At 38.0% G+C, this 13725-nt stretch overlaps 1 protein-coding gene across 2 annotated transcripts; it reads left to right on the top strand.

The window, feature by feature from the left end:
* Nucleotides 1–219: 219 nt before the first annotated feature.
* Nucleotides 220–12881, top strand: LOC138024016 (methylcrotonoyl-CoA carboxylase beta chain, mitochondrial-like). Of its 2 annotated transcripts, XM_068871108.1 has the most exons (14): nt 220–1017; nt 1959–2033; nt 2166–2285; nt 2487–2545; nt 3274–3380; nt 4150–4229; nt 5649–5740; nt 5946–6003; nt 6978–7133; nt 8436–8492; nt 9632–9730; nt 10928–10995; nt 11604–11685; nt 12385–12881. In XM_068871108.1, exons 1-14 carry the CDS (start codon nt 442–444, stop codon nt 12463–12465), a joined length of 1710 nt encoding a protein of 569 aa, XP_068727209.1. In that variant the 5' UTR covers nt 220–441; the 3' UTR covers nt 12466–12881. The 2 variants fall into 2 exon arrangements, with proteins under 2 accessions (XP_068727209.1, XP_068727210.1); XM_068871109.1 differs by lacking the exons at nt 11604–11685; nt 12385–12881 and having other exon boundaries at nt 9632–9787.
* Nucleotides 12882–13725: the final 844 nt, after the last annotated feature.

Here is a 13725-nt window from a genome sequence, read left to right as displayed (position 1 = left end):
AGTATAGTCATTTTGTCTCAAATACGGTAAAACGAAGTACTTGTGGAGCTTCTACGCATGCGTACTTTCCGAACTACGGAAACTATTAAACTGTGTTTGTGATCTAAGGTGGCAAACTTCATTTTCCTGTTGGTATTCGCTCAAAAAGACTACAAAATTGAAGAACAAGATTGAGTAGTAATTGAGCAATGTTTAGGAAAAAGGTTGGCTCAGCAACCTGGCCCTCAAAATCAAAGATGGCGACAAATAGAGGACATGTTTGCTCTTCGCGATCAAGACCTGACGCATTTAGGAAGAGCTTATCCTAATAATCATGAAATTATGTTGTGATCGAAACGATTGAGCCTTCGAGTTGAAGTGAAGAGGACCCCTCTCGTCAACAATCTCTGTGATCGTCTATCTTTGTCACAGCATTTGAAAATTATACTTCGCCAGCAACTCATGTATCATCCTTTGCTTTATCGGATTTTTCGTGCGCGTGGAGTATCCACGAGCCTTTTGGTACCTCATGTCTTCAAAGCTGCAAGAACGAGGGCAGCATCCAGCAGGTGTAAGTTCAAAGTAATTGATGGTTATATTGACAAAAATAGCCCGGAGTATCGCACAAAGATCCAAGAAAGAACAGAGGTCTTGAGTTCCTTTCAAGAAAAAACGAACTTAGCTCTGCAAGGTGGCGGAGAAAAGGCTATCGAGAGACACACGAAAAGGAACAAAAAACTTCTAGTGAGAGATAGACTAAGAAAGCTGTTGGATGATGGCACAGACTTCCTGGAACTTTCACAGTTTGCAGGACTAGATCTTGAGTATGGAGATGTGCCATGCGCAGGAGTGGTGTCAGGTGTAGGACAGGTGTCTGGACAGCTCTGCGTAATAGTTGCTAATGATGCAACGGTGAAAGGTGGAACCATTTATCCCATCGCTGTAAAGAAACAACTAAGAGCACAAGAAATTGCAGAAGTGAACCAACTACCTTGTATTTTTCTCATTGATTCAGGAGGAGCATTCCTTCCCTTACAGGTAAGTAGCATTATTTGTATGCAGTGCAGATACACGTAGGAGCCATCTGGGAAGATGGGCAAATGCGACTCAAGTATGGTCTAATTGCAATATTCACTACTTGCACAATCCCATAACACACCTCTATTACCCCTCAAAACTTTTGCATAACCATTGTTTGCAATTTCTCCTGGGACATGAAAATGCCCCAAGAAAAGTAGAAAACAATGCCTATGCAGATTTTTGGGGGGTAAAAGAGGTGTATTGTGGGATTTTTGCAAGTAGTGAATGATGAAATTTCACTCCTAGAGAAAAGGCCCTCTGGGAATGAAAACTCATACAAATCCTGCTTTTATTCACCAGAGTATTTACATCGGCAAGTATATTTGCGGGAAACAGGTCAAGTTTATGGGTCACAGTTGTAACAATGATAAAACAACGGTAACCCTTTATTAATGTTATTCGTATTATTTTGTATTATTTTGGCATAAGGTTACATTAGGAAAAGTTAGGGTAACTTGTTTTAGTGATGTTAAGGCAATGACCTATAAACCTGACGTGTGACTTGTGACCTGTAAAAAATGTACCTGCCCCATCTCTTAAGCAGCTTATATTGTTTCAAGTGAAGCTATGATCTTTGCAGTTATGAACACAATTTTTGCAATAGAGAAGCCTGAAAAATTCAGGCTTCTCTATGCAATTGCAAAAATTGCGTTCATAACTGCGAAGATCATAGCTTCACTTGATTTCATATCTGCAGTTCATATATGATTCATTTCATATACCATTCATCATTTATATTGTTTTGCATCAAATATTAATATATCAAAAGTGGTCTTATTAATATAATGCCAGTGTTCTGTGCAGGACCCGTTTTTCCAAAACAAATTATATTAAGGAGACATTAATTATTATTTTGTTGTCTACTACATGTGATAGTATTTTTTTTACTCCAACAACAGGCTGATATATTTCCTGAAACTGGAGGGAGAGTGTTTTATAACGAAGCTATACTGTCCATGAAAGGAATACCAACTGTAAGTAACACATAATTAATTATGGTTCCTTTCAAGTTATGCCTTTTTTTGTAGCTTGTATAATTATTACTTAGTGATTTTCAACAGTTTTGGTAATAATTTGTCTTCTGATTGTTCTATATCATACTATAGATTTGTGTTGTCTGTGGATCTTGTACTGCTGGTGCCGCTTATGTTCCTACCATGGCTGACGAGGCTGTTATTGTGGAGAAGATTGGAACAATTTTTCTTGGTGGTCCTCCACTTGTGAAGGTACATGCACTGCTGAACAGTACAGCAAAATGCTTATTATAATAATAAACTGTCCAGCAACATGAAGCAGAGTTCACCAAGATGTAGCAAGGATAGGTGAACAGAAGATAGTACAACATGGTTCATAGACGTAATGACCTGACAACTGCTCTTCATCTTGACAACATCACTGCAGCCATGATTAATTTTATTTACTTTTAGGCTGCTACTGGTGAGGTTGTGACAGCTGAAGAACTTGGAGGTGCGACGATGCATTCCAGGTAAGTTTTTCTTTTTTAAATCATGGCAACGTCATTGTCACCCTCAACTTGGAAAATGATGATGACAATAGTCATCTTAAAATAGATGAGCAAGTTACATGGAATTGCTACGAATTCAGATTGTTTCATGGTACTGTTTGCACCGGCTATGATTGGTTGAAGTATTTAGTTTGGTATTTGTTTTATGGCACTCAATTGAAAACCGCTCTATCATGTCAATATGATCATAAAAATGAAGAAGCTTCTGGAAAAACATGCTATGTGATGATTTTTGGAATTTTTAGAATTTTTTTGAATTTATGCTTAAATTTCCATAGATGTTTTGGAAATGAAAATAAAAACAATATCCTGTTTTTTGGGTTTTTTTTTTTTGCTGTTTTGCAGTTGATAATCAAGATTGTCATATACAAAAAAAACTCCATTTCCTCTGTGGTGCTGTTTGTTAAACAAGAAACAAAAGAAATCATTTGTTTCTTTAAATAATCGAATTAGTTAAGCGACACTTACAGTACATGTACCTCCATGTATTTGAATACAAAATGTGATAAAAGTTTAGTGCAAGAGTGGATTTGTTGGTGGCTCAATTGAGCAATGTGCACAGTGAGTGGGTCGGTGGGTGAGTGTTCAAACCTCTGGTCATATCCCTTTTTGCGTTCGCTGCAGAGCTCTGACTTATTTCTTTTTTCTTTCTTTTTAATATATTCATGGACAGTCTTGTTCGTTTCCAGTATAAGTGGATGTACAGATCATTTTGAAGAAGATGAAGAAAGTGCACTGGAAACAACTAGAAATATCATGGCCACATTGAATAGAAACCAGCATTTTATTTCATCAGGTGCAGTAGTGCACAATTTTCAATTAAATTCTGTAGTAAGTAGGTACATTGAATTTTGGACGTCACCTAATTATTTAGGAATGGATGAAATAGTAGTGGTATTGTAGTACCAGTAGTAATAGTTATTAGTTATGACGAAAGTTAATATTATGAAAGCCGTATACATACTTGAACTGCGGAGAGAATCAAGTCAGGATGCTGATCATTGCAGTTATTAATTACAGTGAGACCAGGAAAACCGTCAACACCTGAAATATGTCTCCGGAATGTTATTTCTGTCCAATCATGCATCGGAAATCCGCTCGCTAAACCACAGAGTGTTTTACTTTTGTTTGCATGGCAAGAATTGTGTCGGCTTTAGATTTTACAGAGTTAATTTGAGCTAATTCTGGTTGTTTAAGCTCTGAGACTATTAAATTAATTAATTAAGAAACAACTACAGTTCCTATGTTTTCTTCACCCAGAAATCAAGGAAGGCAGCCTGTCAGCTATTCAATCAAGTAGTTGACCCAATAGGCCATTAATAAATCAATGTCGTCAAAAGATTAAGAAATTACATTTTATTAGTGTGCTACTTGTATTCATAGTCAATTAAATAGCCAGCTGGTGTGTCATTCAGCCACACAGCAAGTCTGTCTGTCTGTCTGTCTGCTCATCCCTACATGGACACCTTTAATAATAATACAGCTCTTGATAACCCTTCACCTTCCATTCACAAAGTTGCTCAGGTTTCTGGAATACTGGTGCCAGCCTTTTATTATTGGTTTAGATGTGCAAGCACCATTGTATGACAGTGAAGATCTCTTGACTCTTGCATTATATGACAGTGTACAGTTCCCAATTTATCAGGTAATATAAAGATTTAGCCAAGCCTAAAAGCAGAGCTTCCAGGGTTAGTTATTTTAACCATAAGTTAACCTGGCTTGATCCTGCGATCCATTTGAAACCCAGTACTTCGTCAGTGGTCAACTTTAAATTTAAAAAAAAACTGGCTGACCTTGATGAGCTCTAAATTTTAGCCTGCAATATGGTCACATGATACTGGTTTTTTTTTTTTCTTAAAAAGATTTTTGACTGGCAACCATTGCTTAAGGCTGGCCTTCGATGCTTATTATCAAACAAGAAATATCAGGCAAAAACGTGAAGATTGGTTGATTCTGTTCACAATATTTATTAATTTGTAAATCAACACTGTTTACAGTGTACTTTTAAAAACATTTGAAAGGCCTCAAAAAAATTTGGTCCTAATGCTGGCTCATCACACAAGCTTATGCAACAAGGGCTAGAGTTCTGCCTGCAGGGTTGACAGGCAAAATTCTGCCTGCTCCCAAAGGCACTTAGATTGCAGGATTCGAAGTATTCTGCAAACTCACACTTAATTTGAGAAAAAAATTAAAAAGTTATTCTTTACAATATATCAGTTGTCTACCAATGATTTCTGTACAATATTATTTTCTGGTGCCAATAAGAGTAAGATGATGTTGAACACTATGTACAGTTCTAGTGATCATTTCTATTGTATCTGTGAGTTGATATCAGAAAAGGAAAGGAACGGAAAGGAACTTTATTTAGTGTCTAGTCGTTCTAGCGCTGGAGCACTAATATTATTGGGGACACTGTAAACTGAAATTAACAATGAACGCAAATCAACTCAAATGTTGGTTTTTGAGGAGAGGGGAAACCAGAGTACCCAGGGAAAACCTCTTGGTGCAGATTAGAGAACCAACAAACTCAACCCACACATGAGGCTGAGTCTGGGAATCAAATCCCGGCCACGTTGGTGGGAGGCGACTGCTCTCACCACTGCGCCCTGCATCCCAGGTTTACACTGTATTTGACCTTTTAGTGCCGTATTGTAGTCCAGTGTACTGGTAGTACTACAATGTGTATATGCTAGCATGTATAATTTTACAGAGCATAATATTCCAATGGTCTAGCATTCTTTTTTTCCCTTTGAAGTTTGTACTTGGTTGAGCATGCCACTTTTGGTCATAAGCTGGAACAAATAATCGGAGATTGGAGAGTTAAGAAAGGTTTTAAATGAAATTATAACTACCCAGTAATTACATTAATCAAAATAGAGAATGGTTTGAACCCAGGAGTTTCATACCTTGTTGGAATTTGTTCATCCAGGTGAAAGGAAAGTCAATGCGAACACTCTTCATTCTGAGGACTCCTTTCACCTCGATGATCAAATTTCATCAAGGTAAGTTCATGTAATTACATTGTTTGAATATAATGCTGAATAAATTGTATTTTCTGCACTAGATATTAGCCAGACTCTTAGATGGAAGTCAGTTTCAGGAATTTAAGGCTAAATTTGGATCCACTCTTATAACAGGATTTGCCCACATCTATGGGTGAGCTAAAATTTGGTACACACTTATTGCAGCTATTACATTGTGGAAAATCCCATTTTACCTCTCAAAACTTATTTTTCTGAAATTCAATTGCTGCCTTTGTGCCGTATTATTTGTACTTTATTCTTTAGTCAGGATTGCTTTCTTTTCATTTTCTGTTAATAATTATTTCTGTACTGACAGTTTGTATTTTGTTACTCCTTAGGTATTTAGTAGGGATTGTGGCTAATAATGGTTTCTTGACGTCACAAGCTTCTTTAAAGGTAAATCTACAACAAAGTTCAAATCCTAGCTACAACTTAATCCTTGAACCCATAAGTATGGCCAATATCCTCCTCACAATATCATAAATTCACTTACATTGTAATCAATCATACAGGTGAAGAGAAATCAGAAAATTATCACTTGTAGTAAATTTTTTTTATCAGTGAACAGATCAGCCTCCTTATGGTTGTGAAAGCAGATTATAAACTTAAGGTCCAGAACAGTTGAGAAGCCATTTTTAAATCAAGATTAACCCATTGACATCTCAAATGCCCTAGGATACCCCGAGTTGACAAGTAAAGTTGTCTGGCATTAGACAGAGTAAAATCTGTTATTAAAGTATCACTCCCAGGAGTCAATGAATTAAAGGGGTCAAAAATATGCCTTTGCCAGGATCTAACGTTCCTACATCATTGACTCTTCATAAATTTTTGAGAGTCAATGCAAATTAAGTGAGATTTTTTAGTCTTTTTGGTCAAGAGCAATCGATCAACCAGTTAAGTCAGTCAAACTTTTGTGAATTGAGGTTGTATGTTCATCTCCAGCTGGACCTTCAGTCAGAGTTTTTATCTTAAATAAGTGAGGAAAAAGTTAGTGCTGCCTTTGGTATCGCATTTGCAGGTGGTTAACCTTTCAAGACTTCTCAGATAAGGACCAAAATCAGTAGGCCCCAATAATTAAAAATAATTTTCCCTAGCCATGTTAATTTTAAATTATATAATTCTGTTGGAGGTCAAAGAACCCTAAGGCTTAATTAAGCCTTGTGCTCCAGGGGTTGTCAACTGGTGTTAGGTAACAACACTTCATAGAAGACTCTCTGTTTTGTTTTAGTTGACGTTGTTAGCCCCTTCACCTGGAAGTTAGCCCACTTTGACAAGTAAATCTGTCTACATTAAGGGTAAAGTCTGAAAAGTCACATTTAGGAGAGAAATAGTTAAATAAATAACATTATTGTTTTGTGATTGTTGTGTAGGGGACTCATTTTGTAGAGTTATGTAGCCAGCGGAACATCCCTCTTGTGTTCCTACAAAACACTGTTCCTAAATTCACGGAGAGTTTGTCAATTGAGGAGCAGGCTTGTTTGATAAAAGACCAAGCAAAGATGATGTCTGCAGTTGCGTGTGCTCAGGTATGGAGACTATTTGGGTTGAGAGATTAATCTTTTGTTATGCCTTTCATAAATATTCAGACTCTAAAACTGACAGAGCATTTAAAACAGGAGGTTGCAAAGTGAATCAAAATACAACATTCCCAATGGCAGATGTGACTTAGTGATTACCCAATTTTCCTCTACAAGGATTAAGGGCAATGAAAAATGAAAACCTTGCATGGAATTAGAGCTTCAGAGTCCATAAGTTAATGAAAGAGCTATTAGGATTCTTGGTGACTTTTCCAATCTGACATTGTTAAGAAAATGTTGTGTTGCATTGGTGGGAAGTGAAGCACCAAAATTCAGTATCAACTGGATTGGCATGGTCAAGTTTGGACATATAGTATATAAGAGATACAACAGAGATTGAAGTGTTTTCTTTGCAATAGTGAAGTGTCTAACATATATTTTATTTTTGCTTCTCTAGATTTTACTTTTCATAGGCCTAAATGAGGGTAACAAAGCTGGCATTCATTTGTCCTGTGACCGAGCTAGTTAGAAGTATGGGTCTATAATCCTTCAATGACATCAAGAACTAATGCAAAGAAGTTTATGACATCATCGAAGGAATAGGACGGTGCCTGTCACTGCCTCGACCATGGGACAAATGATTGCCAGCATCTTTCTCTTACATACCTTATGAGGCACATTACAAAGTAAAATCTAGAGAAACAAAGGCAAGTATATGATATGATATATATGTAATATTTAACTTTTACTAAAATAAAAATGTTGAGGTTAGGTGCACTTTAACCCTTTGATGCCCAAACCAGTCTAATCATTTATCACTCACTGAAAATCACGCACTGAAAACTATGTCCCCATTAACCCATTGACATCCAAACCGGCCGAAACCGGCCAGACTTATTATTTTACTCTGTCTAACGCCAGATTATTTTACTCTGTCTAACGCCAGACGATTTTACTTGTTAATGGGGAATCCCTGGGAGTCAATGGGTTAAGGCATTTGACAGCAAGGATAACATATGTTAAGTGGATCTCAACAGACATCATCTGGCCCAACAGTAGTTCTTCAGGGGCATTTATCCACTGCATAGCTCAATAAGAACTATTATTGTTATTATTGTTATTGATAGCGCTTTCCCGTTGCACTTTGATTTAATCCACTGTGTGTGGCTATCCATGTTTTGAACAACCAAAGCCTGATAACTACCTTCAACTCTTTTGTGCTAACGATCCTACATGTACATACTTGTACAAATAAAATAATGTCATGCACATTGACAGTTAAGCAGTTTTGTTGAAACCTCACTTTGGCAGGTTCCAAAGATAACTGTGGTGATGAAGAGTAGTCTTGGTTCCAGCAGCTATGCCATGGTAAGTCAACTATTTGATAATAATGAGCCCCTAAAAAATGATAGTTTTCTTTAAAGGTGATTCCCTTGAAATTATGCTTAACCCATTGACACCTGGGAGTTCCCCAGGTTTTGGCCAATTCAGGCATCGAAGCGTGATTAACCCATTAACTCCTGGGGGTTCCCCATTGACGAGTAAAATCGTCTAGCATTAGACAGAGGAAAATACCCGGCTCAGGCATCAAAGGGTTAAATATAGCTTTTGTTGCAACAATTGACAGAAGTAATAAATGTATTGAAAGGGGGTGTTACCACTACTATGTTCTATACCCGATTGACCATGTTGAATGCTCAATTGTTGTCACTTTGCGTACATGCTACTGTGTCTTTTCTGTATTGCTCAGGGTGTGTCGCTGCCACCCTCATTAGTTGCATTACAGGGATGTTGCCCCCACCTTTCCTTCCACTAGGGTGCACTCCATAGCTATAGTCCGATTTACTGCCAAAGACTGCGTAGTCCTTAATGTACCACTATGAGATTATGAATTACAAATTGACAAAGTTGTTAACTAAACACTAAGCAACAAATGTTTTGAGCTTTGATTTAAAAAAGACACCTGTTTATTTTAACTGGAATTTTCCTATTTAATGGTCCACCATTACTAACTTTACGATCTTGAGAGAGCTGGATTGAGGAGAGAATGACATCAAAGGCTCGCTAGTTTAGGAATACAATACGTGTGTACATGGCAGATTTAATATGCAGCACAGAAGTTTTGGGCTTTCAGACTTTTAAGCTCATGTTTTGCATATATAATAAGCTGCGTTCACACGCTGAAATTTTAAGTTAGTGAGCCTTTGACATCACTTTTTCCTGGATCCAACCCTCTGAGGTCCAGTCGGTCAGTTTTGAACATGAGTAATGGCAGACCGTGAAGTCCAAAACTTACACTCAAAGTAAAGGTCCTTTGGATAAAAATCAAAATTTTGCAAGTCAGGTGTTAAGCAAACACACTTTCAAAATCTGAAGAAAAAAAGAAAGTGATTTTTTTTAATCACAGTTTTTATCCCTGAGGATATTGTTACTGCCCTTTCAACAACTGTCTGGTTGGCCACCACCTTGACACCTGATTTGTTGTTGTTGTTGTCGTTGTTTTTCAGTGTGGGCGCTCGTTTGACCCTTGTTTTCTTTTCACATGGCCCACTGCCCGGGTTGCCATGGACACAGCACAGGAAATGACAGGACAATTCTTTGCTGAGGTACTTACTTGAAAGAGACATTGATGATCCACATCATATAAAAGAGGAGTCCTGGAGGTACGGGAGCAGGGCTGGCACAGTGGTGAGAGCATCGCCTTCCACCAATGTTGCCCGGGATCAATTCCCAGATGCTACGCCATATGTGGGTTGAGTTTGTTGGTTCTCTACTCTGCTCTGAGAGGTTTTTCCCCAGGTACTCCGGTTTTCCTCTCTCCTCAAAAACCAACATTTGCAGGCGTGGGTCAGTTGGCTAGTGCGCGGCTTTCAGAGCAAGGGCTCCCCAGTTCGATCCTCAGTGACTTCAACGTCTGTTTTGACTTTCCTCTGATCCATGTAGCTATAGCTTTATATATCCGTGAAACGGAGCACTGACGGAGGGAGGGGGGTAAAAGGCACACCGTCGGCTTCCATTGATACCAGTTTCGTAACTGAAGGAACTACTGATGTTAAATAAATTGACTTTGACTTTGACTTTACTTTACTTCATATACAAAACCCAGTAAAATAAGAGACAAGATAATAATATTATTATTTATCGTTTTGATATGAGGTATCTACCAGCCAGGATGCAGCCAATGTAACAACTCTCAGACATCACTAAATTGCAAAAACAAAAAACTCAGAGTTGGTTCAGAAAACAGTGGACACTAATAAGTACGTAATGGAAACAAGGGACCTTAATCCCAAGACGTAATACAGCTCTGTCCAAAATAGTCCAATGAAATGAAAGGATGCAGTTTTTGTTCAGGTGTGGTATCTGAAACATTATTGGTACAGAAAGGGAGGTTCCCAACCACGCTGTCGTGACAAGTGTATGTTAATTTCGGTTAAATTATTTGAGATGCAATAGAAACAGGAAATGTGTTTCCTGAGATGTCCGTTTAGGCAGCAGGTGCACTCTGTCAAAAGACAGTTAACGTGATGTTTGATGTACCATCACACAATACCATGTTGGTGTTGTGCTCAAGTGCATTCATATAACCATGCACAATCACGCAAGACAAGGGAAGATGAATTTTGTGTTCACTTTTTAAATTTAGGAATACCGACCAACATCCTTACTACTCTTGCCAAATCCTCCTCCCCTCTCTTACTCTTAATTTTTACTTGTCTTCCTATGGTGCCATTTCCAAAAGTTTCACATATCAGAAGTGTGCTATAATTATTTTTTTCATAATGTTGTTAATTAACCCTCAGAGTGAAGTCACAGATGATGAAACCAATGACGACAAACAAAAAGAGTTGAAAGACAAAATGCTGAAAAAGTAAGGTCTTAAGAAAGGATTATTATCTCGTAAGAATATGAAGTAAGGAAGCTACCGGTAATAAGAATTTATTGATTTTGAATTTGAAATTATTGATTAATAAATTATATAACACATAAGTGATTTCATAAGAGTGTTACTAAATTTATTATCGTACATGTAGAATCATAACTAATCGAATTTGTACCCAAAACCAATCACACTTCTAAGTGATAACCAATCTTTTATCTACATTGTTAATTTATACAAGAGTTTGGTACGTAGTTTTCTCCAGGACAGTTTTTCTTGTGAAATAATCCCTGTTTCAGTTGATGTGAATTGTGTCAACTCTGCTACTGCTACTAATCGTAGGTCACTTTCCATTTGACAGAACTTAACGGCCAGACCGGGCATTTTCTAAGAACTCTACAATGCCTTCAGATTAACACACTTAGAGGGCGATCTATACTCAGAAGAATGCGTGGCATAATCATGCAACTGTGTTCCTTCAAATTGTTGCATTTTCTTTGCAAACTGATAGGTCTGGCCGGCCAGTTTTGATAAAAGGAAAGGGCCTTAGTCTCAAGTCTTATTATTTGATTTGCTGATTTGGAGGTCATTTTTTTTAGATTTGAGAGGGAATCACATGCTTACTATGGATCAGCTCGGCTATGGGATGATGGTGTTATTCTGCCTGAAGATACTAGAAAAGTAGGACAACAAAAAAGAGTATTTCCTTCCCTTTATCGCGCTCATTTATAGTCAAGAAATCCCAAAGCATAACAATTTCAGTGAATGCTATTGAGCACTGTTTTCTTGTGTTTGCTGATTATACTAGCTTATACTATTGTGTAGGGTAGTTCTTAGTTGTGAGTCTGTGTGAGAAATCCTAGAGTGTGACCATTCAAATGAAAGCTACTGAGAAGTACTTTCCTGTGGTGCTGTTTAATTTGTGCTGAGGAAGGTGGTTCTATCTCTTGAGTCTGTGGGTGTAATCCTTAAGTTAGACCATTCAAATGAAAGCTACTGAGCAGTACTTTCCTGTGGTGCTGTTTATTATGCTGTATTAGGTGGTTCTATCTTTTGAGTCTGTGGGTGAAATCCTAAAGTGTGACCCTTCAAATGAAAGCTACTGAGCAGTACTTTCCTGTGGTGCTGTTTACTATGATGTACAAGGTGGTTCTATCTTTTGAGTCTGTGGGTGAAATCCTTAAGTGTGACCATTCAAATGAAAGGTACTGAGCAGTACTTTCTTGTGGTGCTATTTATCATGCTGTACAAGGTGATTCTTATCATCGAGTATTGTGTGGATGAAAGCCACGACCTAAGATGTGATTGCCCTCAAAGTGTCCACTCTTGTTCTTTATTGTGCCTTATTTCACACCAGATATACTTTTTCGTTTACCACAGGTCCTTGGACTGAGTTTACGAGCAGTTCTCTCTTCGTCTTCCAGCAAAGATGGAAATAGATTTGGAGTTTTTAGGATGTGAATCCAACAAGACTATCGTTCCTATAACCGTTTAAACAAAAGCTGGACGATCAAGCTCGTCAAAGTCGAAAGCCAGTCTTCTCTATTTAGGACTGGACCTCATAGTAGAGACCGCGTCTTAATATTCCCCTGAAGAAGTATCTGGACCCATCTCAATCGGTTACAGTGCAGGAAGGGCGTCGACACTCCAGGAATTACGAACAAAATTGTGACGAAAAGAGCGAATCCCCTGAGTGGAAAATATGACCCCAAATCTATGTTGGCACTGCAGAACTGTTTCCTTGTATGATGAAATGAATTCAGTAAAGGACTTTCTTTTTTCAACGAAATAGTGTTTCTCAAGATTGAAATTCAGTTGTTAAATGTATTCCTTCATCATTAAGTGTATAAAATAAAGGACTCATTTCTTTTTTAAAAGAGTTATTTGTTTTTGTCTTTAAGCTAGGTACTACAGCTGCGTTTCGGCCCTCCTCTTGCGGGGAAGTTTATGACTTGATCTTGCTTCTCGTTATTTTATCTAAGCTTATTGGTCGTTTTTCCGTGGTAGTATGCAGAGGAGGAAAGGGAGAGTCTACAACTGAGGTCTAGCACAGAAATGGGTTTATCAACTGGGTTGATAGAGCGAGTTTTAATCGAGTGTCGTAAAACCAAAACCAAAGTAACTACTTTGGCCAATCAAAGAGGACGGAGACAATCCAGTGAACCAATCAAAACTCGAAGTCATTACACGTAGCCGACACAAAGCGCGGGAAAATGCGCACCCGCGAGCCACGGTTGGTTTTGGTTTCACTTGTATTTGGCTGAAAAAGTGGCGCGAGAACTTTGAACTAATCACTGAGTGAAGAGCAGTTTTCAATTGAGTGTCAAAAGCAATTAGTTTTGCATTACTTCACTCAATGATTGGTTCAAAACTCTTGCGCCCTTCTTTCAACCAATCAGAAGTGAAACCAAAACCAATCATGGCTCGCGCGTGCACATTTTCCCGCGCTTTCGGTCGGCTACGTGTAATTACTTCGAGTTTTGATTGGTTTAGAGAATTGTCTCCATGCATTTTGATTGGCCAAAGTAATTACTTTAGTTTTGGTTTTACGACACTCATTTGAAAACCGCTCTAATGCAAAACCAAAGCAATTCGCTAATTACTTCCGACACTCGATTGAAAACCGCGCTATGGTAAATTGACCACCTCAGAGGAATTTGAAAGTTGATGAGGTCAGTCAGGACGGGACGGGACGGGACGAAGAAATCACAAGAAAAAGAA

Source organism: Montipora capricornis, chromosome 11 (assembly GCF_036669925.1).
Source record: "Montipora capricornis isolate CH-2021 chromosome 11, ASM3666992v2, whole genome shotgun sequence".
NCBI lineage: Eukaryota > Metazoa > Cnidaria > Anthozoa > Scleractinia > Acroporidae > Montipora > Montipora capricornis.
The sequence above is the reverse complement of the archived record's forward strand: the minus strand, read 5'-3'. Positions and strand labels throughout refer to the sequence as shown.

Bases quoted from the DNA above. Each gene is read 5' to 3' on its own strand.
- LOC138024016 (XM_068871108.1), top strand. From the start codon at position 442: ATGTATCATCCTTTGCTTTATCGGATTTTTCGTGCGCGTGGAGTATCC. The intron at 2,034-2,165 runs GTAAGTAACACA...ATCATACTATAG, and splicing joins CCATGAAAGGAATACCAACT to ATTTGTGTTGTCTGTGGATC. The intron at 6,004-6,977 runs GTAAATCTACAA...ATTGTTGTGTAG, and splicing joins CGTCACAAGCTTCTTTAAAG to GGGACTCATTTTGTAGAGTT.